This window comes from Podarcis melisellensis (genome assembly GCF_964234715.1).
Source record: "Podarcis melisellensis genome assembly, chromosome: 16".
Taxonomy (NCBI): domain Eukaryota; kingdom Metazoa; phylum Chordata; class Lepidosauria; order Squamata; family Lacertidae; genus Podarcis; species Podarcis melisellensis.
The window spans coordinates 1,354,942-1,378,857 of NC_138533.1; the positions used below are offsets into that span (position 1 = coordinate 1,354,942).

The 23,916-nt window shown below is 42.6% G+C and overlaps 2 protein-coding genes across 2 annotated transcripts in view; one reads left to right on the forward strand and one right to left on the reverse strand.

The window, feature by feature from the left end:
- Positions 1-23,916, reverse strand: part of LOC309358607 (C-type lectin domain family 10 member A-like) — a 90,477-nt gene that overhangs the window by 39,861 nt on the left and 26,700 nt on the right. The window lies entirely within an intron of this gene.
- LOC309358878 (vomeronasal type-2 receptor 26-like) lies at positions 4,026-22,824 on the forward strand (the record flags this gene model as incomplete). Its single annotated transcript, XM_081892146.1, has 7 exons — positions 4,026-4,185; positions 5,288-5,456; positions 16,457-16,748; positions 17,838-18,692; positions 19,471-19,692; positions 20,723-20,849; positions 21,914-22,824. 7 exons carry the CDS (start codon positions 4,026-4,028, stop codon positions 22,822-22,824), a joined length of 2,736 nt encoding a protein of 911 aa, XP_081748272.1.

Genomic DNA, 23,916 nt, shown 5'->3' on the forward strand with positions numbered 1-23,916 from the left:
CAATGCTGAAGGGGGCTATTTTCCCATGATATTTATGACTGATATTGATTATTGAGTTCCATATCACAAAGAGGAAGCTACAAGCAAAGGCACACAGATTTCTTTATTTTATATATCCATGGAGACAAGGTGGCAAAAACTCATTTAAGTGAAAAAATATATACTTTAAGCTAAAATCAAACACAGTTTTTTTAAAGATCAAAAACAATAGAACACCTAAAACAAATTTAGAACTGCTTGTAGCCAAATTGATTGTAGAATCCCCATTCATTCATTCCCCATTCAACATGGAAAAAACCATAAACTTGGCTATTTTGAGCTGGCAGCTGTGACCATATAGCTCCTAAATGGGCTCATATTTAATGATCAAGCATAATACCTAATCAAGCTTACATTCATTCTAATGATGGGAATAAGTATAAACCTGAAAAACACAGCTCCTCTTCATAGCTGTCAACTTTTCCCTTTTCTTGAGAGGAATCCTATTTGGAATAAGGGAATTTCCCTTTAAAAAAGGGAAATGTTGACAGCTATGTTCCTCATGCAGCTATAATTATCTATGATTGAATACTTCTTCCCAGAGCAAGAAACTGTTAGTGCCTGTAATGATGATGATGATGAAATATTCTGTTCCTTAAAATGGAACAGAATGACAGCTAATTGTAGCTACATTTGGAAAATAGGAATTAAGAATTTTAATCATTTATCCTTATTAGCTGCCCCCTAGTGTTCAACTCAGGCCTAATCACAATGATATAGCATTTTGGTAAAAATATACAAATCAGTAACCCTGCACTGGAAGCTAAGATGGAGAAGATCTCCACGGCCACCATGTATTTTCCCTTGGTGCTCTGGTAGGTGGGAACAAAGGACAACCAAACACTGCAAAACAGAAGCATACTGAAGGTAATAAACTTGGCTTCATTAAAACTGTCAGGCAACTTCCTGGCTAGGAAAGCCACAGTGAAGCTGACAATGGATAGGAAGCCCATAAAGCCCAAAACACAGTAAAACATAATAACCGAACCTTCATTACATTCCAGAACAATTTCTTCGGTCATTGAGTGCATGTCAAAATGCAAGAATGGGGGAGAGGTTGCCAGCCACACAGCACAAATAGTGGTTTGAATAAGGGAGCACGACAGAACAATGGAAAAAGCCAGTCTTTTCCCTATCCATTTCCTCATCCTGGACCCAGGCTTGGTCGCTGCGAAAGCCATGATGACGGTGATGGTTTTGGCCAACACACAAGAAACTGCCAGTGAGAAGATAATGCCAAACGCAGGTTGTCGAAAGAGGCATGGTATCTTCTCAGGCTGACCAATGAATAGGAATACACAAAGGAAGGAGAGCAGGAGGGAGATGAGGAGACCGTAGGTGAGGCTCCGGTTGTTGGCTTTGACGATGGGAGTGTCTTTGTGCTTAATGAAGACTCCAAGTACCAGAGCTGTGAGGAAAGAGAAGGAAAGAGCAAAAATGGACAGACTGGTCCCCAAAGGTTCGTCATAAGACAAGAAGCTTATCTTTTTTGGAACGCATAAATCCTTGCCACGGTTTGGATATTGATCTTCTTGACATTGAATGCAGTCATCCAGGTCTGTAAAAAAAAAGTAGCTTTTTATATATGGTAACCCCGTATATGGGGCAATACTTTAATAATTCCTTAAAATTCAAAAGTGCTCTATGAGGGCTGATCATTGAAAGCTAATTTCATGACCTAAAAAAATGTAATGATATTTGCAAGAAGTCACTGGGATGATCCAGAGAAACTTTGTACTTGGAACATCTCATATTAAGCTTCAGACAAAATCTTTCTTAATCCTAAAACTGAGGTTGCTTTCTCTCTTTGCACAGCACAACCTCGAAGATAGTACCACCTCAGTTTTTATTGGAACATAGTGTAATATGTTTTGCCTTTTCTCAGATGAGGTGCTACACACAATCAGTCATCATATCGTTCTTTCTCTTGGCGATATTATGGATACTAACCATATATTTATTTTTTAGAGGTTTTTGTACATGATATTTCTTACCTGTCTTATTTGAGATCTTCCCTTCTGGACAAGGCAAACAGTCATAGCAACAAAATGGTCTCCCTTCCTTCTTAGCCCTCCTATAACCCAGATGACAGTTGTCATTACACAATGAACGGGGCGGTGTCTGTGCACGATTGAAAGACATAATGCATTTTAACACTCAGAAAGTACAATTTTGGAGTTTGGATATCATAGGTCATTATACATTAAGAAATTTCTTGATTCTGGAAAGACAGGAACCATTTGGGGACATTCTACTCATGTGTAAAACCAAAGGAATACTGCACTAAACTTCCTCTGCCGCAGCTTCAGCTTTTATTCCTGTTGCTCTTCAAGAGTTCTACCAGCATTCAAAATCACTCGGGGGGCCTCCATTAATATGGAGCTGAAAGGAATTTGAAACAGGTGTAAGTCTCTCATTGCCCCATCCCACTTTTGTCATGCACCTTCCATGCTACAGGAATTCCACCTTTGGGGGGGGGGCGCTTACACCAGCTTATGTTGCACTGATCTAAACCTCATTGTCTGAGATGCTATACCTTTGGTTCAGCTAGGGTGAGGTATTTACACCAGTGTAGCTTCCACTGAGCCTTTGCTCAGCTAGGAAAGCCTAAGATCTGCTGAATCCAAACTCTCTCATCCTGATGAATCTTGGATTTAGATTTAACTATGAAGTTTGTTTTTTCGAACAAACACAGACCTTCTATCAATCATGGGGCCTGATAAATCAGGATTCACGGCTGACAACAGACAGTATATAAATAGTATTTCACTTTTTTAGCATTGCTGAAATGAATTGAATCTGTCCCCAGTTCCGGACACCACACAGAGGCAGCTGAAGGTCCAAAACAGTTTACTGCTGGAGAAGATAAGGCTTCAGTAATACAGTTCCAGCCACACAGAGACATGTTGTAGGCTTTGCATGTACAGATACAGATAGAATAGTTCAAAGCAAATTTCAGTTGTTCAACTAATTCAAGATGTAACACAGACTCTGACTCACTTTTCAAGACTAACCCTAACACACAGCACCCACCCTAACATTAATGAGCTGACATGCCTTAATAACTTATATAGTCAGCACTGGTTGACTTATCTCGTACAAAGGGTGATTTGTGCTCATGAAGGAAATAAATCCCTTCGTCCATGTCCAGTTCATCCAACGGTTGATATATCTGGAAATGAACACAGACCCTACCTGGTTGAATTTGCTGGGCCATATAATGTCATCTGCAGAAATGGTGAGCACTTTGCCAGTATGAGCTTGTGGGTCTATTTTTCCAACTCTCACTCTAAGAAAAGATTGGTTTGGGAATGTGATCCAATTTATAATATCAAATCCAGCAACTAATGACCCATTCTCATCAAAGGATACCTTTTCCCCAGAACTGTTGTTAAACGAAACATATCTCAGGTAGTGGTGGAGCTAAAGTAGGATAGAAAAGACACAGAGAACAAAGCATCACAGAGGGTATTAAAATGTAAGATTCCATGGTGGTGGCAATATTCCACAGCTGAGTACTGTGATTAATGTGTGTTTTAGAAGCTTTGTGCAGACTGACCATATTGAAAAGTCTAAATATTCAAGGACATATGTTGTTTTAACAACAAATTCAATCCATGAGCAGTTTAACAACAACAAATTCAATCCATGAGCAGTTTAACAACAACAAATTCAATCCATGAGAGTGCCTTTAAAAAAACCAAACCAGAACTAGGGATAAAGTAAACAACAACAACAACAAAAACGCTTCCCTCCAAACTGTTGTTTTATTGCAGGATTATTCTGCAACATGTTCTTGACTGAATAACAGTGCATTCGTGGTGAATTTATTTGGGGTTAGTTTGTTCTGTGATGCTTCCCCAATACTGATGTCTGGGGGGGGGGGGGCTAACAGCACAACAAAAGCGGGGCAAAAAAAGAACCAGAATGTTTGTGGTGTACAAAGTTACAGGATTTCAGCAGGAAGTTACAGGATAAGTGTGGAAATGAAGCAACGTGATTGTCCCGAAACTTTTGCAGCCATAGACAGTACTGAAAGGGTCATTGCATGTGAATGCCTTGAAAGAATCAGGAGAGGAAATCATCTTGTATGTGCAATAGAAAAACATGATCTGGAGGTGCCAAAACAGCACCCTGTAAAGGAAGGTAAGGGGGGGGCAGAGATGTCGAGGTGCTTCTTTACACATTGCAACCATTATGAATGTTGAATGCCTTTATATGCAGAAGCAAGACCCATTAAGTCATGTGGGGCTAAATTATTGGTAACTGGATATAAGGCATTCTGAGAGTAGGAGTGGGGCGAAACCAATAAGGGATCCAAAATTTGGTGGACTTCCTGGTGAAGGTTCCAATATGGGCCTCTCTTTTGCAGAGCTGGAACTGGCACAGGAAAAATAATGAGGACAACCACCCCACTTTCTGCCCTGGAGGACACAGGCAGCAGGACTACACATACAAAGGTTCTCTTTCATTTTGCCCCACTGCTTGCTAACCAGGAATGTATATATTCCCACCTTGATGCAGAAAAACAATGCTGTGTGACTAGTAGGAGTGACTGGTGCATTTCCTGTGAAATAGAAGCTATAGGAGACCTTCCTAAAATTCAGTTTCCTACACATTCTGATTAGTTTTGCACCTACAGATGTGGATAATAATGCATTAATCTGCTGAGGATGTTACCTGCCATGGTTGTGTCCATCCCCCTCTATTTGCATTTGCTCTCTGCTTGGATTTGAGTAATTCAATGTTGTGCAGAACATGCGCCACAGCATAGACAGCATTGTATATGCTATAGCTGTGGCCAGTCATGCTCATTTCAAAAACTGTTGCAGGTAAAGTTTCCAGCTTCTCCTCTCCAGTGCAGATTTTGCTGTCCACATGGTCTACTACGGATTTTAAGAATGAACATTTAAATGCATGTTCCCAAAAGTCTCTGATAAAGTCATCTCCTTTTGTCAAGGTAGGATTTCTTACTTGAAGAAGTTTCTGGAATCCTAGCAACTCACTGGAATGTATTGCAAAGGATATGGCTCCATGGATTAACTCTATGCCACAACTTATTGGAAAGGAAGGTGATGTGAAATCCATCTGGGCTGTCATAATCCAGACCTTTGTTTTCACTGGTATATCAAAATATGTTGAGGAGCAGACTGTTGTTCTCACATAAGCCATGGTCTGAATTTCACCATGTACAACCAAAGCAGTGGCAGTGCTACCCATGATAACCTTTACAATTTGAATCCCATAGTCCACCATTACTTCGGCATTGCTGGCAAATGTTGGTTCTGGGATTTTGTCTATGAAATCAAAGCAGATGCCACTCTGAGAGAACTTGGGAAGTACATTCTGTACAAATCTCTTACCATTGCTGTCATCCAAATAAAGAATGCCAATCCAGGTCCACCTGAAATGAAGCAGTAACTGGAGCATGCCCTTATACTGATGGTCCACATTTGGGAACATCTGGTGGAAGAAAACTCCTTGCATTTTGTTATCTGTTATTAGGGCAGAGCCATATGAGAGCTAAACAACGAGGAGATGGAAAAGTTATTTCTAAGACAATGTTTTCCAAAGTAAAACAAATTTTGAGTTGGGGTATGTGATACAAAATGCTTATGCATCTCCCCAAATATCTACCGAGATCCCATCCAGATTTCATCTTGTTACTTAAGTGAATATCTATGAACCATGATGATTCAAAATCTTCTCAGTTCCTACAGGTGTGATAGACTGAAGAAGGCATAGACATTCGGTTTGATCCAGTGCTTACGGTCCATCAGCTGTATTGGAAATGAGATCGTTTTTGGTGATCTCTTTCCCCATTGCAGTATTCCATACAAACCAAGCATTGCTAATGAGAGCCCCGCTCCCATTTGTAGAAGTGGGCATGGGGAACTCCAGGGTGGAAGAGTGTTAGAAAAAAATGACCCTTGCTCCCAGTTGCACTGATAGATTCTGCTCTATCTGCAAATAATCACTATATGATACTATTGTTATTTAATGCATCCACACAGAAGATTTGCTACCAAGCTGTGGTAGATACTCCACAAGGGTTTCTCTTCAGATCGTATAAATCTTTCGCCTTTTTTTGTATGTTTTTAGCCATTTGTGTTTTTTATCTGTAAGCCACATTGAGTCCCTGTCTGGGAATAATGTGGGGGATGGATGGATGAATGGGTGGATAAATAAATAAATGAACATTTTATTATATATTTTTTTTAAAATGTCCCTCTCTCCATCCCTCTCTCCATCCCTCAGATGCTCATATCCAACAAATATATTGCTCCACAAATTGTTTCTGAAAGTCCCCTCAGATCTAAAAACTGAAAGAAAACAAAAAATAATATTTGGCCTATCAGAAGCTAGTTGCCCTTTGGATCCTAGCCAATATTTGCAGTAACAAAACCTTCAAGAATGTAGAAAATTTCTTTATTTCCCTGTAAGTGGTTATGCACATGAATACCAGAATAGCCAACTCTGAATCAACTGTAGCTACTCTTTTTCTTGGACAGAATGTGATGCCTAAACTGAGTAAAAGGTGTTCCGATTTATCTCAAACCCTCTTTATAATCTCCACAAGAAAAACTTCACTTTGAAGAAAGCAGGATAGACAATAGCTCTCTAAATTCCTGTACTTTATGTGAACAACTTACCTGTGGGATCTTGTAGTTATACAGCATATCTGCCATGTTGAGATCAACATCAGAATTAGGTCCCCCAACGACTGCTACCAGATTTTCATGGATATCACACTTGTAGTTAGGAAAAAACTTGCCCTTTGTGGAGAGAAGTTCCATGGAGGCAAGATATATGGATCTTGCACTGAATTCACTGTTACAGACATGGGCACCCAGGCTGATGTTGGCTAAGATCTGGGGATTTTCATTTATTTCTTTTAAAGCAAAAACCAAGGCCAGGATGTGCTGGTAGTGCTGTGTCAGAACTCTAAAATGAAAGAAATTGCCACCTTAAAATGAGTGTGCTAGAGATTTCAAGTCAATACTCAATTACTAAACATTCTTGCACTATATGGCCAAGGTTGAAGAACACATGAATTGATTTTTACATTCACACATCAACTTTTGACTTGCATGCATTTTATTCAAACAATAGGCCTCTTTTGGTAGCTTTTAAATAGCACATGCAATATATTTAAATCCAGGTTATCTACTATGTTACTGATACTGGCTATCATTAATTTTTTTTTCCTTTAAGGAAGCTATAAGTGCCCCCCGCCATCTCTTTAGACCAATGTGGATAAAATTCCCAGGCATTGTAACATCTACAGATTGAATACAACCAACCATATGACAGGCAAATAGGCCCATAGATTTTGAAGACTATAATAGAATCAGACCAGCAACAAATATTATCAGGATAGATATGGTACATTTAAGAAAACCCAACTCCTTACATGAGATCACCAAAAAGTTCAGGAGAGGGACGGGTTTGGAAGCAAATCGTATCTAAAAAACGGAAGATATGAGAAATAATGCCACCAATTATGAGGTCTCCTGACTGATGATACTTGTGATGAATAGGAAGAGGGCGACTAACATTGCATCTAGAAATAGGAACCTTGCTCACTGCTTGAGGAAGCAGTACTAATACCAACACAACAAATATCACCATACTGCATGAAAACCTCCTTTCTAGAAACCAAATAACCTGTTCCTACATCGGCAAGTCTCTGGCTTGAATGTACACTCACTCAGAAGACTGAAGCCAGGGTGATACGATACAAAGTTTTAGCAATCAGACTGATGCAGCCCTCTGCACCTCAAGCCCCAGCTCTGAATGGTGCAGGTGATATTAAAAGCAACCCTCTGTCTCGCTTTGATGTTTTGCTACTGGACACTGGAACTCTCTGTAGAACTGGAGAAGTAATCATAGTTATTGTCATAATCGCAAGAGAGATAATAACCAGCACAGCATTGCAGCCTCTGAGACAAGGTGTGTGTGTGGGGATGTTTATGACACTTCAGCAACACCTCCTATTTTATCCTCCTTAATAAGTCATCAAAAGACTAGCAGTAAAAGATAAAATAAAGACCACAAGGTCTTTGTGGTCTTCAAAAAGAAAAGAAAGAGGCTCTTAAACGATAGCCAGTTTGCAAGATTGTGTGTGCATTCCAAATTGGGCTAGGATTTCATAATGCAAATGGAAATATCCATTGTTATCTTATGAATTAAGGTTTCACAATTCCAGTAGGGTTTTGTTTAATTCCAGTAAAGCACTGGGGTGGATAAATGGGAAATTTCCATCAGAATTGGGAGATGGAAGGTTCAAAAGCATCCTCTTCCAGCCATGCCCCTTGTGCTGCTCAGCTGACTGGAAAACAGCTGAGAGTCATGAAAAGTGGTCTGCAGAAAAAAATGTGAAAATTATCTGGAGCCCAACCTTCTTCATGCTGTTTGACCCATCACAGGTTATGTTGTGGGCCATGTAAGATTAGGCAGTGGGCAAGAAGCAGCCTGGTGAACACAGATTGCACACTTCTGAACGTGAAATAGAGTGGGGAACCATGTTTATTCCAGACTATGCATACCAACTGGATAATGGACAGGTTTTCTCAAAGGCCTGTTGGGGGCTATGTATATTGACTGGAAAATGTAGAAATTCCCTCTTCATGGAAGAATTGTATGTATAAGGAAGCTGAAAAACACAGACAGTGACTAGTTGATGTGCCCAGTAACCACTCAACTTACATCAGCATTGTTATAAGAATCCTAAAGTGTCATAAATAAAATGTTCCAGTTACAGATAGGTAGCCGTGTTGGTCTGCCATAGTCAAAACAAAAAAAATTCCTTCCAGTAGCACCTTAAAGACCAACTAAGTTAGTTCTTGGTATGAGCTTTCGTGTGCATGCACACTTCTTCAGATACCTGAAGAAGTATCTGAAGATGGTATCTGAAGAAGTGTGCATGCACACGAAAGCTCATACCAAGAACTAACTTAGTTGGTCTTTAAGGTGCTACTGGAAGGAATTTTTTTTGTTATAAATAAAATGAACGTTCATAAGTGCACAAGGTTAAACACACATACATCAGGTGGTTCCAGACTCTTTCAGGTGGTTCACAATTTAGCCGAACCACCTGCTCCATCGGGGCCCAGTATGGGCCACATGATCTCCTGCAATGATTTTGCAAAGTTTTTTTGTAGATAAAGTCGCTCAGATTTGGGAAGAGGTAAACTCCACCGTGGGAGCAGGGCCGGGGCGGGAAGAGTGCTAGAGTCCTGTCTAGTCAAGTTGTGTGGGATCAATTCCAATCTGTTACCTCCAAGGATGTGGACAGGCTGCTTGGATGAGTAAAACTAATCAGCTGTCTCCTTGATCCTTGCCCATCCTGGCTGATAAAAGCAAGCTGGGAAAGGCTGGGCGATGGGCTCTGTGGGGTGTGTGTGAATGTTTCCCTCTGTGAGGGAGCCTTCCCAGACCTGCTGAAAGAGGCGATTATCAAACTAGTTCTTTAAAAACCATCTTTAGATGTGGCCAATATGGCCATCTATTGCCCAGACTCAAATCTTCCATTCTTGGGCAAGGTGATTGAGCGAGTGGTTGCTGAACAACTCCAGGCATGCCTGGAAGAAGCGGACCATTTGGATCCCTTCCAATCGGGATTCATCATGGGACTGAAACTGCCTTGGTCGTGTTGGTCGATGATCTCCGGCGGGCTAGGGACAAAGGTGAGAGCTGTTTCCTAGTTCTGCTGGATCTCTCAGCGGCTATTGATACCATCAACCATAACATTCTTCTGTAATGTCTAGAGGGACTGGGAGCTGGGGGCACTGTTATACGGTGGTTCTGCTCCTTTCTCCTGGGCCGTGTCCAGAAGGTGGTGTGTGTGGGGTGGTGAGTGTTCAGACCCCTAGGCTCTCACTTGTGGGGATGCCTCAGGGTTCTGTCCTCTCCCCCATGCTTTTCAACATCTACATGCAGCCGCTGAGAGAGATCATCAGGGGGTTTGGGCTGGGTGTTCATCAGTATGCGGATGATACCCAGCTCTACCTCTCTTTCAAATCGGAACCAGTGAAGGCAGTGAGGGTCCTGTGTGAGTGTCTGGAGGTGATTGGAGGATGGATGGCGGCTAACATTGAGGTTGAATCCTGACAAGACAGAAGGACTGTTTTGGGGGGACAAGAGGCGGGCAGGTGTGGAGGATTCCCTGGTCCTGAATGGGGTAACTATGCCCCTGAAGGACCAGGTGCACAGCCTGGGAGTCATTTTGGACTCACAGCTGTCCATGGAGGCACAGCTGTCCAGGGCAGCTGTTTACCAGCTCCATCTGGCACGCAGGTGGAGACCCTACCTGCCCACGGACTGTCTTGCCAGAGTGGTGCATGCTCTGGTTATCTTCCACTTGAATTACTGCAATGTGTTCTACGTGGGGCTACCTTTGAAGGTGACCCAGAAACTGCAACTAATCCACAATGTGACAGCCAGACTGGTGACTGGGAGCGGCCGCCGGGACCACATAACACCGGTTTTGGAAGACCTACATTGGCTCCCAGTACGTTTCTGAACACAATTCAAAGTGTTGGTGCTGACCTTTAAAGCCCTAAACGGCCTCGGTCCAGTATATCTGAAGGAGTGTCCTCACCCCCATCCTTCTACCCAGACACTGAGGTCCAGCGCCGAGGGCCTTCTGGCGGTTCACTCCCCGCGAGAAGCCAAGTTACAGGGAAACCAGGCAGAGGGCCTTCTCGGTAGTGGCACCCAACAGATGTCAAAGAGAAGAACAACTACCAGATTTTTAGAAGACATCGGAAGGCAGCCCTGTTTAGGGAAGCTTTTAATGTGGCGGATATGCTCCTGGAGACACCTAGCTTGGTTGTCCTGGGGGATTTTAACATCCATGCCGACACGACCTTACAAGGGGCCGCTCGGGACTTCGTGGAAAGCATGGCCTCCATGGGGCTGTCCCTGAATAAGTCTGGCCCAACTCATAGCCACGGACATGCCTTAGACTTAGTGTTTACCTCTACGGATGTCGGTGATCTGACATTAACTAAAAGCGAAACAAAAGAAGTGCCATGGTCAGATCACTTCCTGGTGCAACTGGACTTCTCCGCAACCCTTCCCCTCCGCAGGGAGGTGGGACCGATTCGGATGGTCCGCCCCCGCCACTTAATGGATCCAATTGGCTTCCAGAGAGTGGTAGGGGATGCTTTATCCCAAGCTGATGGCCTTTCAGCTGATTCCCTGGTGGCACGCTGGAATGCGGAGCTAACCAGGGCAATTGACTGTCTGGCTCCGAAGCGCCCTCTCCGATTGCATGGAGCCCGGACAGCCCCGTGGTTTTCCCCGGAGCTGAGGGTGATGAAACAATAGTTGAGACGGCAAGAGCGCCGGTCGCGGAAAACTCATTCTGAATCAGACCGGACACGGGTTAGAGCTCAACGTCGAGCCTACCAAGTGGCAATGGCGACGACGAAGAGGGCCTTCTTCGCCGCCTCCATTGCATCTGCAGAAAACAGCAGCAGGAGACTTTTTCAGGTGGTTCGCAGTTTATCGGAACCACCTGTACCACCGGGGCCTGGTAGGGACCCCAAGAGCTCCTGCAATGCTTTTGCAAAGTTTTTTGCAGATAAAATCGCTCAGATTCAGAAGGAGGTAGACTCCACCGTGGGAGCAGGGCCAGGGCGGGAGAGTGCTAGAGTTCTGTCTGGTCCTGTTATATGGGATCAATTCCAATCTGTTACCTCCGAGGATGTGGACAGGCTGCTTGGACGAGTGAAACCGACCACCTGTCTCCTTGATCCTTGCCCATCCTGGCTGATAAAAGTGAGCCGGGAAGCGCTGGGCGATGGGCTCTGCGGGGTGGTGAATGCTTCCCTCTGTGAGGGAGCCTTCCCAGACCCGCTGAAAGAGGCGGTCATTAAACCGCTTCTTAAAAAAACATCTTTAGACCCGGCCAATTTGGCCAACTATCGCCCAGTCTCAAATCTGCCATTCTTGGGCAAGGTGATTGAGCGGGTGGTTGCTGAACAACTCCAAGCACGCCTGGAGGAAACGGACGCATTTGGATCTCTTCCAATCGGGATTCAGGTCTCACCATGGGACTGAAACTGCCTTGGTCGCACTGGTTTATGATCTCCGGCGGGCTAGGGACAAAGGTGAGAGCTGTTTCCTAGTTCTGCTGGATCTCTCAGCGGCCTTTGACACCATCGACCATAACATCCTTCTGGACCGTCTAGAGGGGCTGGGAGCTGGGGGCACTGTCATACAGTGGTTCCGCTCCTTCCTCCTGGGCCGTGTCCAGAAAGTGGTGGTGGGGGGTGAGTGTTCAGACCCCTGGGCTCTCACTTGTGGGGTGCCTCAGGGTTCTGTCCTCTCCCCCATGCTTTTTAATATCTATATGAAGCCGCTGGGAGAGATCATCAGGGGGTTTGGACTGGGTGTTCATCAGTATGCAGATGACACCCAGCTCTACCTCTCCTTTAAATCAGAACCAGTGAAGGTGGTGAAGGTCCTGTGTGAGTGCCTGGAGGCGGTTGGAGGTTGGATGGCGGCTAACAGATTGAGGTTGAATCCTGACAAGACAGAAGTACTGTTTTTGGGGGACAGGAGGCGGGCAGGTGTGGAGGATTCCCTGGTCCTGAATGGGGTAACTGTGCCCCTGAAGGACCAGGTGCGCAGCCTGGGAGTCATTTTGGACTCACAGCTGTCCATGGAGGCGCAGGTTAATTCTGTGTCCAGGGCAGCTGTCTACCAGCTCCACCTGGTACGCAGGCTAAGACCCTACCTCCCCGCGGACTGTCTCGCCAGAGTGGTGCATGCTCTAGTTATCTCACGCTTGGACTACTGCAACGCGCTCTACGTGGGGCTACCTTTGAAGGTGACCCGGAAACTGCAATTAATCCAGAATGCGGCAGCTAGACTGGTGACTGGGAGTGGCCGCCGGGACCACATAACACCGGTTCTGAGAGATCTGCACTGGCTCCCAGTACGTTTCCGAGCACGATTCAAAGTGTTGGTGCTGACCTTTAAAGCCCTAAACGGCCTCGGTCCTGTATACCTGAAGGAGCGTCTCCACCCCCATCGTTCAGCCCGGACACTGAGATCCAGCGCCGAGGGCCTTCTGGCGGTTCCCTCATTGCGAGAAGTGAGGCTACAGGGAACCAGACAGAGGGCCTTCTCGGTAGTGGCGCCCGCCCTGTGGAACGCCCTCCCATCAGATGTCAAAGAGATAAAGAATTACCTGACATTCAGAAAACATCTTAAGGCAGCCCTGTTCAGGGAAGTTTTTAATATGTAATGCTGTACTGTTTTTAACACTGATTGGGAGCCGCCCAGAGTGGCTGGGGAAACTCAGCCAGATGGGCGGGGTATAAATAATAAATTATTATTATTATTATTATTATTATTATTATTATTATTATTATTATTAATATGCTACTGTATTTTAATATTTTGATGGAAGCTGCCCTGAGTGGCTGGGGAAACCCAGCCAGATGAGTGGGGTATAAATAATAAATTCTCTTCTCTTCTCTTCTCTTCTCTTCTCTTCTCTTCTCTTCTCTTCTCTTCTCTTCTCTTCTCTTCTCTTCTATTCTCCTTAAACCACATGCCTTAAATAGTACAGGAGAGAAATCCTGAAGCCATCTTGACTCTTAATGGCCCCAAATATTTCCTCTGCAGAAGGAAATGTCTTGGAAATACCTCTCTGAATAGTTCTTTCCACTTACAGATCCTTCAAATCCTGTCCAAAGGGCATATTTTGTGTATGAATAGGATAAGTCTGTGAACCGGATTCAAGAACTAAGGTATTTACTATTTCAACAGCATGGCCCAGACTGGCCAAGGTGAGGGCAACGAGCAAACCTTATCAGATTATCTTGACAAATGAGAGACAAGCTGCACTCTTGAATTTCTGTTGTAGACCACCTCTTTCTGTCTTTTGGGTGGTCTTTGGCTAAGGGACTGCAAAATTTCTAATGTATTTAAAAGCTGCTACACACCTTTGTTCTGAGTCCTCATCTCCTTGTGAGGGGACTCTGTTTCAACAGACAAATAAAGGTCTTCCTTGCTTTTCTTCTCCTGGTTCTTGCCTCCACTCATGTTTCTTTGACAGATAACCCCAATTTTTTCTACAACGGTATATAAGTGCTCAACTTACATTGGTATTGTGGGTGCCATATAAAGAACTGGTTTATGTGGGAATGGGAGGCTAGATTAGATGGACTCCCAGTCTGATACAGCAAGGCCTGTTGGGTAATATAACTGGGTAAAAGGTAGTTTATCATCCAGCTGGATAGTTCAGTTGGTTAGAGCATGATGCTGATAAAGTCTGTGTCACAGGTTCGATCCCTGCTTGGGACAGTTGCATCTTCCTGCATATTCCCTCCCAACCCTACAATTTTCTGATTCTAAGGAAATTTCAATACTACCAATAAATTTCTGCTCTGAAGAAACCACACAGAATATAGGCAAGAGCAACATTTTTGTACTTAAATGTCCACTTCAGAAAACAATGTGACTATCTAGTCTTTGTAAAATAATTCACCAAGATAAGGAGCTTGGCCTGTAAATCACAAAACTACACCAGCAAGTTCCGCTCCCATCATATGGGAAACTTGGTAAAAATGTTTCATTTTGGCAGACATAGTGATCACACATATGAAATATCATGAGTTTGGGGAGGTGTATGCCCCCTTTTAGATGAAAACAGAAGGGAGACTGCTTTATGTTGGACAACTGCTTTTGAAAAACAGTTTTAACACATCTCTACATATAAATATATTGCACAATCATTTTTATTTGAAAGACTCTTTTTTGAATAGCTCATTTTTCTTGTAGATGAGAAAATTATGCTGACTTAAACATGTTTTCTTTCTCTTGTATCAGAGAACCTAGAAGTCTGAGTAGTGATTATTTCCCCTCTAATTACCAGGTTAACTGTGATTACATTTTCTCCAATTAATTCCCTGTTGACCTGTAGTGGGCACTAGCAAAATTACAAAACAACAGTGAAATATAGGTTTGTATTATTTCCTGTGCCACTTAGAACTAAGGCTAGAAACAGACACAACTTCATCAGTCTGTTTGCTGCAACGTCACACTGCATAATATTTGCTTGAATCAATTCCAAACCAAGTGAGTTGAAATTAGGTCCCATGGAAATCAAGGTGACAAACTAGGAATAATTTAAGTCCCTTTCAATTTAGTATGCACTATATCCAATTAGGCATGATCAACCGAACATTTTCATGGAAAAGCTGCAGTTCTAAATAAGTTTATTATCTCCTCTGTAATTATCAAATTAACTATGATTAATTCTCCTTGTTTTCAAAGTTCCTGGGGAATGCCCATGGCCACAAGCAAAACAATCAGTTGGCACTGAATAAACCATCCATATCCCTTTGCACTATTAAGAAAAGAGAAAGAGACAGGCAGAAATCTGTCATTCTGAAATGCAAATCGTGACATCTGCTGAATAAGTAGCCATTTGAATCTAATTCCAGGATTCACAGCTCCTTAAACAGCAGTGCTGGAATAGGTGAAATTCTTTCTAGAAATCAGATTTTAACAGAAAATGATGGTGTTAGTTGTGCTAGTATTTGTGCTATTGCCTCAAGCAGTATGCAAGCTTCCAAATGCTAAATGTAGTATCAGGGACCCTCTTCCTATTCTCCACAAGTATTATCAGCCTGGAGATCTTAATATCGCTGGCATTTCTTCGCAAAACTTTGTGTTTTCAAGTCCTATGACATTTCAAATACCTCCCTCCACTGAGCTCTTTGGTGATATCATGTAAGGAGTTTATAAAATGTACCTTTTCTGATAAAATTATTGCAAGCATGGCTTTGTGGATAAGCATTTACATTCACCATAATCTTCTTTCGAATTGTCTGCTGTGGGGTAATCTATTTCCTTATCTGCCATAATAGTTCTATATCATACAAGGTGCAATAACTGTCCTACTCAAGACTTGGGTCAGTCCTATATTTGCACTTCTGAACTAACTGCCTGGAACAGCCTATTAAATTGTAGGGCAATGATATTTTGAACTGCATTGTCTATTAGATATTCTGGATTGGATAACAATTTACAGGCAATTATTACCATCCTGGATTATCATCCTGGTACTTTCAGTATATCTTCTTTTGCTAAATATAAGGTATCTGATAATTTCAAAAATTGGAATAGACCTGATTTAAGCAATACAAAGCCTCCCAAACCTCTATTCTAACTTGGCCTTCTTTAGCCTCTACCAAGTGCCATTTTTAGATGCATATTGAGAAGAGTAAAGGGGATAAAATGCCAGTGGATGCATGACCACAGTCCACTGACTCTTTCCTGTATATGAGCTGTAATACATAGCTTGATATCGTTAAGTCTGTATCGTATAGAATTGTGCCCAATATAACCTGAAGCAGATGCACCATTTTGTGGCATGTAACTCTCCTTACAGGGTACTGACCCAGCTCTACCAGCACATCGTGGCCTTGGCATTTGCTGTAAGGGAAATCAATTTAAACCCTCAACTCTTACCCAACATCACCCTGGGCTTCCAGATCTATAATAGCCAGTTCAGTGCAAGCGCAACCTATCAAGCTTCAATGGAACTTCTCTCGGCTCAGGAAAGATTAATCCCAAACTACAAGTGTGACACCCGGAGCAATCCAGTAGCAGTCATCGGGGGACCTAATTCCAATGTCTGCCTCCATATGGCAACCATCTTGAGCAATTACAAGATGCCACAGGTAAGCCTTGCTCATGAGCAGGATATATGAGCAAACCACGGAGTGCTTCTCTTGCATTATAGATGTGGTTTGGAGGTTAAAATGGATGTGGCTGAAATCACACTGGAAGCCTTGCAGGAAAAAATGACAATGGGGAGAATGTCTACATTATCTCAAGTCCATTCGGCATAAAGAGGTTTGCTGCTCGTGAAACAGGACTTTGTGTTTCTCTTGTGCTCTGTGTAGCCTTCAGCATGCCCCTTGGGTTGTGGCAAAAAAGGCCCTCCCACAATCCACCTGAGTGTGCTTCAGAAATAGGAGGGGATCCACCAACCTTGCATCTAAGACATGTTTGTGATGAGACCTGACACCTCTTGGAACATACACAGCTGTGTCACCAACGTATGGTGGGGGGAAGTGCTATTGTTTGTAGTGACCCAAAGGTAAAGACACTCAGTGCTGTCTGAAGACTGGGATTATTTTTTTATAATTTTTATAAAAAAAGTACAGTGTATATAGGCTCTGAAATAGAAATCTCTATTTGGCATTGATTATTGCTACCATCAGGGACGCAGGTGGCGCTGTGGGTTAAACCACAGAGCCAAGGAATTGCGGATCAGAAGGTCCGCGGTTCGAATCCCCGCGACGGGGTGAACTCCCGTTGTTCAGTCCCAGCTCCAGCCAACCTAGCACTTCAAAGTGCAAGTAGAGCAATAGGTACCGCTCCGGCGGGAAGGTAAACGGCTTTTCCATGAGCTGCTCTGGTTCGCCAGAAGCGGCTTAGTCCTGCTGGCCACATGACCCAGAATTTGTACGCCGGCTCCCTCGGCCAATAAAGCGAGATGAGTGCCGCAACCCCAGAGTCGGCCACGACTGGACCTAATGGTCAGGGGTCTCTTTACCTTTACCTTTTAATGCTACCACCAGAGTTTAGGATGAGGTTAGATTGGCAGAAGGTTCAAAAAAAAAATGTTGATGCTTCTTAGGTGATATTTTGTGAGAAGCATTATGATTTGGTAGTACAGTGGCTGTATTGCCAGAGATACACACATCTACCTACATGATCATGATAATATGAGAACATACTCTTTTATTTTAATGTGTCTTCAGCTTGCATATGGTTCCGCACCAGTCCTGGATACTGAAAAACAAGGGGCTTTCATCCAACAGATGTTCCCAAATGGGACTCACCAATATATGGGGATTCTCCAGTTACTTCTTCATTTCAGGTGGACATGGATTGGGGTGGTTTATCTGGATGATGAGAATGGAGAGAGGTTTGTGCAGAATGTGCTTCCCATCTTCTCCCAAAAAGGCATCTGCTTTGCCTTCGTAGAAAGTTTACCAAGACAAGGATCCTCCAGTGCTTTTGATGAAATTGTGGGCAAGGGGATCAACATGACTGTGGGAATCATGGCGAGCACTGCCAGTGTGGTGGTTGTGCATGGTGAAATTCAGACCATGCTTGTCTTGAGGACATTGATCCAGTTTTGGGAATTCAGTCGAGGCCTAAAGAATACCAAACTCCTGGTTATGACAGCTCAAATGGATTTCACCTCATTTCATTTGCAAAGACAGTGGGATATAGACTTCATCCATGGTGCTCTGTCTTTTGCAGTTCACTCTAAAGGGGTGTTAGGATTCCATAAATTTATTCAGAACAGGAACCCCATTTCAGAAAGAGAAGACAAATTTCTTAGAGTATTCTGGGAACATACATTTACCTGTCTTCTCCCTGACACCAAAGTAGACATGGCAAATGAGGAATTCTGCACAGGAAACGAGAAGCTAGACACTCTTCCAGCATCACTTTTTGAAATGAGTGCAACTGCTCACAGTTACAACATCTACCTGGCTGTTTTTGCTATAGTTCATGCCCTGCAGTCCATGGATTTGTCCAATTTCAAAAAGAAAGCAATTGCAGGAGGACAGAGAAAGAAGTTTCTCATCAAACTGCAATGGCAGGTAAAATAAACAAAAGAAGAGGGGTCCCTCTCTCTGCCAAGTCTGGGTTTGGGGCAGCTGCAAACTTGGTTTCTGACTGATCTATTTTTCAACTTGTTTTCTGGTGTTTCTTGCTCACAGTAAACACATTAAACACTGGTTACTTTGGAAATACCTAAGCATATCAACTTAATGACATGCCTTTCAGAGCCAGCCTTCTTTCTTTCAGGACCAAGACCTGCAGTGGCCTCTAATTTGAATGCACGATATCAACCTTTTACTAGATATTTGGTCATCCAAGTTTCTTGGAGCATGATAAAGTCAAATGCTTGATGAAATAGTTATCCAGACTTCTGGGCAGGTAGGTGAACCCGCCTGCCGTGTTCCAGGAGACAATTTTGAGCATCATAAGTGCCCAATGAGCAAGCTGGTCTTTGCACCTTCATAGTGTTTGGTTAATGTCACTGTGGCTAAAGTTTGTTTTTCATGTTGGTGAACTCCACAATACGCAGAAAAAGCACATATTTCTAATAATATAAGAAAGCAACCCCACACACACCGAAGCATGCTCAGTAGCCTCCAGAAGACAAGGAACATGGGGGAACAAGGGGGTTTGCCCTGCTTGAGCCCACAGTACCATAGAGGAGAACATCAGTTGTTTCCTGCTTGGAACAATGAACTGCAACATCTTGTACTGATCATTTAAAGAGCCCATTAATCCTAGTTTGAAGTGTGTTGTATTATTGCCCTGCTTCTCTCTAAAGATCGCTCTCTCTCTCTCTTTAACTCTTCCCTTTAGCTCCAACGTTTTCTACGAAATGTTTCATTTAACAACAGTGCTGGGGAAAAGGTTTCATTTGATCAAAATGGGGCCTTACAATCTGGATTTGATATTATAAATTGGGTCACATTTCCAAATCAATCTTTTCTTAGAGTCAGAGTTGGAAGCATAGACCCAGATGCTCCCCAAGCATTCACTATTGATGAGGATGCCATTGTATGGCCTAATATCTTTTATCAGGTAAGGATCCATGAAACTTTTCAGATGGTTCCCATTATTTCCCCAAAGTTTAAAAAGTGGTTTATTCTTCAGAATTGGAACCAACTTTGCTTCTTTGAGAGCCAGTGTGGTGTAGTGGTTAAGAGTGGTGGACTCGTAATCTGGTGAACCGGGTTTGCTTCCCCACACCTCCAAATGCAGCTGCTGGGTGACCTTGGGCTAGGCACACTTCTCTGAAATCTCTCAGCCCCACTCACCTCACAGAGTGTTTGTTGTGGGGGAAGGAAGGGAAAGGAGAATGTTAGCCACTTTGAGACTCCTTCAGGTAGTGATACAGCGGGAAAGCAAATCCAAATTCTTCTTCTTCTTCTCTTTCTCATGTCAGCTAGATGAGGCTCGTTTATCTTAAGCACAACCAAGGTGGAAGTTCAATCAGTCCTACTGCACAGAAAGTAACTCCTAAGACTCAAGCAGTTTTATTATGCCATGCCAACATCAATCTCGTTCTCAACTGTAGATTAAACCATATCACTGTTGTTTTTTAGTCGCTTAGTCAAGTCCGACTCTTCATGAACCCCTGGACCAGAGCACGCCAGGCACTCCTGTCTTCTACTGCCTCCCGCAGTTTGGTCAAACTCATGCTGGTAGCTTCGAGAATACTATCCAACCATCTCGTCCTCTGTCGTCCCCTTCTCCTTGTGCCCTCCATATTTCCCAACATCAGGGTCTTTTCCAGGGAGTCTTCTCTTCTCATGAGGTGCCCAAAGTCTTGGAACCTCAGCTTCACGATCTGTCCTTCCAGTGAACACTCAGGGCTGTTTTCCTTCAGAATGGAGAGGTTTGATCTTCTTGCAGTCCATGGGACTCTCAAGAGTCTCCTCCAGCACCAGAATTCAAAAGCATCAATTCTTCGGTGATCAGCCTTCTTTATGGTCCAGCTCTCACTTCCATACCTCACTACTGGGAAAACCATAGCTTTTACTATATCATACAAATTATCTAAAGCTATTTTTTGAATGTTAAAATATTCTGTGATTTCTTTTATGGACAGTCGCTTCCCATTTCTCTGTGCAATGACAATTGTCATCCAGGTTATAGAAAGGGCAAGAAGGAGGGGAAGCCATCTTGCTGCTATGATTGCCTTCCATGTCCAGAAGGAAAGATCTCCAACCAGAAGGGTAAGCATGATAATGTATCAAGTTCTCAGAAGTATTGCATGTAGTCCACTAGATCCATATAAGGCTGACACTCATTTATCTAATGATTCTAAAAAACGTTTGTAGTTCAGTTTTCCATATATTTTCCTACAAATTTTTGGATTAGAACTCGATAACAAAGCTCAGAGAAAAGTGAATTCTGAAGGTTAACAGTGTTTTCAGTACTTGTATTATTTCAGGAAGAATGAATAGGCAATTTTTATTGGTGATGCTAATATTGAACAGTTTGAAGTGAATGGATACATGAAAACAAATTCCTTTTGGAATAAATTTACAAGTTTACTTACATGTCTTCAAAACATCAAATATATGTCAAAAATATAAATACAATACCTTGTTGTGTCCAACTTAGAAATAACTTCATTTTAGAATCAAAGCCAACAAATATCGCTCTGGAGAGCTTCATTTACACCCTTACTCCACAGAGTTTGAGAACAAAGAAACCCAAAGGCAACTCCCTTCAAAAGGGAGATTTGCCATCAAAAGCCTTTGTCACCTGATCTTAGCTGCTAGAGAACAACAACCAGTTATCAACTCAGTTATAAAACAAAGAGAGCTCTTCTTGCTGTTCTTTGGCTGCAATGGAATCTTCAAGTTAAGCCCTTTCACCAATGCAAAAAGGCAGTCCCATTCCAGTGTGAATTAAACCAATTATACTTAACAAATCTATATTACAACCCAAACACAATGATCCTTTCCTCCATAAATCATTTCAGTTTGATGGTGATGTTTAAGAGAATACAATCTGATATATGTAATATACAGCTGTATATTATGCCACTTGACTAAAACAAAATAAATATTTTGATATATACGTCCAGGCAAGATGGCAGCAGAGGCATTACTCCCATTTTATCATGGACAAAAAGCAGCAGTAGTATTTCCCTGTACCACTGAGCTCTTAGCATTTGGGTGCAATATTTGTATCATGTTTTGACCAATTTGCCTTCATTGGGGTTTTTCCAATATCAGAGCATGTACAACAAAATGAAACGTGTTTTGAAAACTACATTTTCTTTTTTCAGACCTGGATGCCTGCTTTCAATGTCCAGATGGACAATATCCAAACAATGACCAGGATTCATGTATTTCAAAATATATAACCTTCTTGTCCTATGAGGAAACATTGGGCCTCAGTTTGGCTTTCCTTGCTCTTTCCTTGTCGTTCATCACAGCTTTGGTGCTGGGAATCTTCATTATGCACAGGGACACTCCCATCGTCAAAGCCAACAACCGGAGCCTCACCTACACTCTCCTCATCTCCCTCATGCTCTCCTTCCTTTGTGCTTTGCTCTTCATTGGCCAACCTGAGAAGGCCACCTGCCTCCTCCAACAACTTTCTTTTGCCTTCATATTTACTGTGGCTGTATCAAGTGTGCTGGCTAAAACCATCATTGTTGTCATAGCTTTCCGTGCCACCAAGCCAGGGTCTAAAATGAGAAAATGGGTGGGGAAACACCTGGCCACCTCAATTGTTCTTTCCTGCTGCCTGATTCAAGCCATTATTTGTACTGTGGGGTTGTCAATCTCTCCTCCATTCCCATATTTGGACATGCACACAATGCATGATGCAATTGTGCTACAATGTAGTGAAGGTTCACCTCTCATGTTCTACTCCGTGCTGGGCTTCTTGGGCTTCCTAGCCATTGTCAGCTTCAGTGTGGCTTTCCTAGCCAGGAAGTTGCCTGACAGTTTTAATGAAGCCAAGTTTATCACCTTCAGCATGCTGGTTTTTTGCAGTGTGTGGTTGTCCTTTGTTCCCACCTACCTGAGTACTAAGGGGAAATACATGGTGGCTGTGGAGATCTTCTCCATCTTGTCCTCCAGTGCAGGCTTACTGGTTTGTATCTTTTTCCCGAAAAGCTATATAATTATGGTGAGGCCTGAGCTGAACAACAGAGAGCAGCTAATACAGAGGAAAAAATCATCATTGTAATGTGGTACTCCACCCAACTAACGTTATTCATCACTTAACCGCATTGTAAGCAATGGAAATTTAGTCATAGCTAAATATCTACCTTGTCATCCATGAAACTCACAATGCAATTCCAACCAAATATACTTATCCTCAGCTAAGCTACACCACTATTGCAGCCCCAATCGTGAGAAGAAAATGAAAGAGAGAGACAACAAAAAAGAAAAAAGAAAAGGAGGACAGAAGAAGAGAAAGAGATAGAAGCACAAAGAAGACAGGAAAGAAAGAAGAGAAATGATTGAGAAAAGAAAAGAAACAATTAAAGGGGGGAAATAATGATTTTCCATCTGTTGGTTACAGAAAAAGTGGAGGAGGGGGATTAAGACATTTAGTCAGGATAACACCATGTTATCTACTTTCTGTTAAATAATATTTATTTTAAGTCAAAGTGTCTCAAAGTCATTCATTTCTTTTCCCCATGAAAAGTCCAAGAGGAGTTCCCAAATTATTATTATTATTGGTAAATGTCAGAAATGGTTTTTTATTCTTAATTATAAATTTTAATCCATTAATTCCCTCCACCATTTCTCCAGACTGAGTAATAGTAAATTCTCGCATCTGTGTCCACAAGTCTCTCCACTTGTGATCACATATTGGAATAATATTCCATAATTCTTGTCCCGTGTCTTTAAGAAATGTGCGACTCTGCACGCTTTGTTGTTAGTTTACACCTTCCTTTAATAAAGGATTGTTTCTGGCCATTCTCATGTCTTTGCTCAAACCCTTCTTTGGGCCTGCAGTTCAGGACAGCGTGCTTGGCATGCTTTGTGTTCATCCACATTTGAGTGGAGAAAAATGTTTGGTGAAAAAAAGGTAATGTCTTGATTGGACTAGGGCAAGAAGGCTCACCAGATCTTTGGCTGGAGCTGTCCAAACACCCCAGCTAAATTAGAAAACTGCCTCTGTAGCAGGCCTGGTGTTCTGATATCTCAGGATTGGGTCTGTCATAACGTAATTTTTACAACAACCGGAATAAGTCTAGTGTCATGAAAGAAAAGCAGGATTGTTTTCCCCCGCAAAAAAAGCTTTTAAACATTTTTAAAATATTTCTCT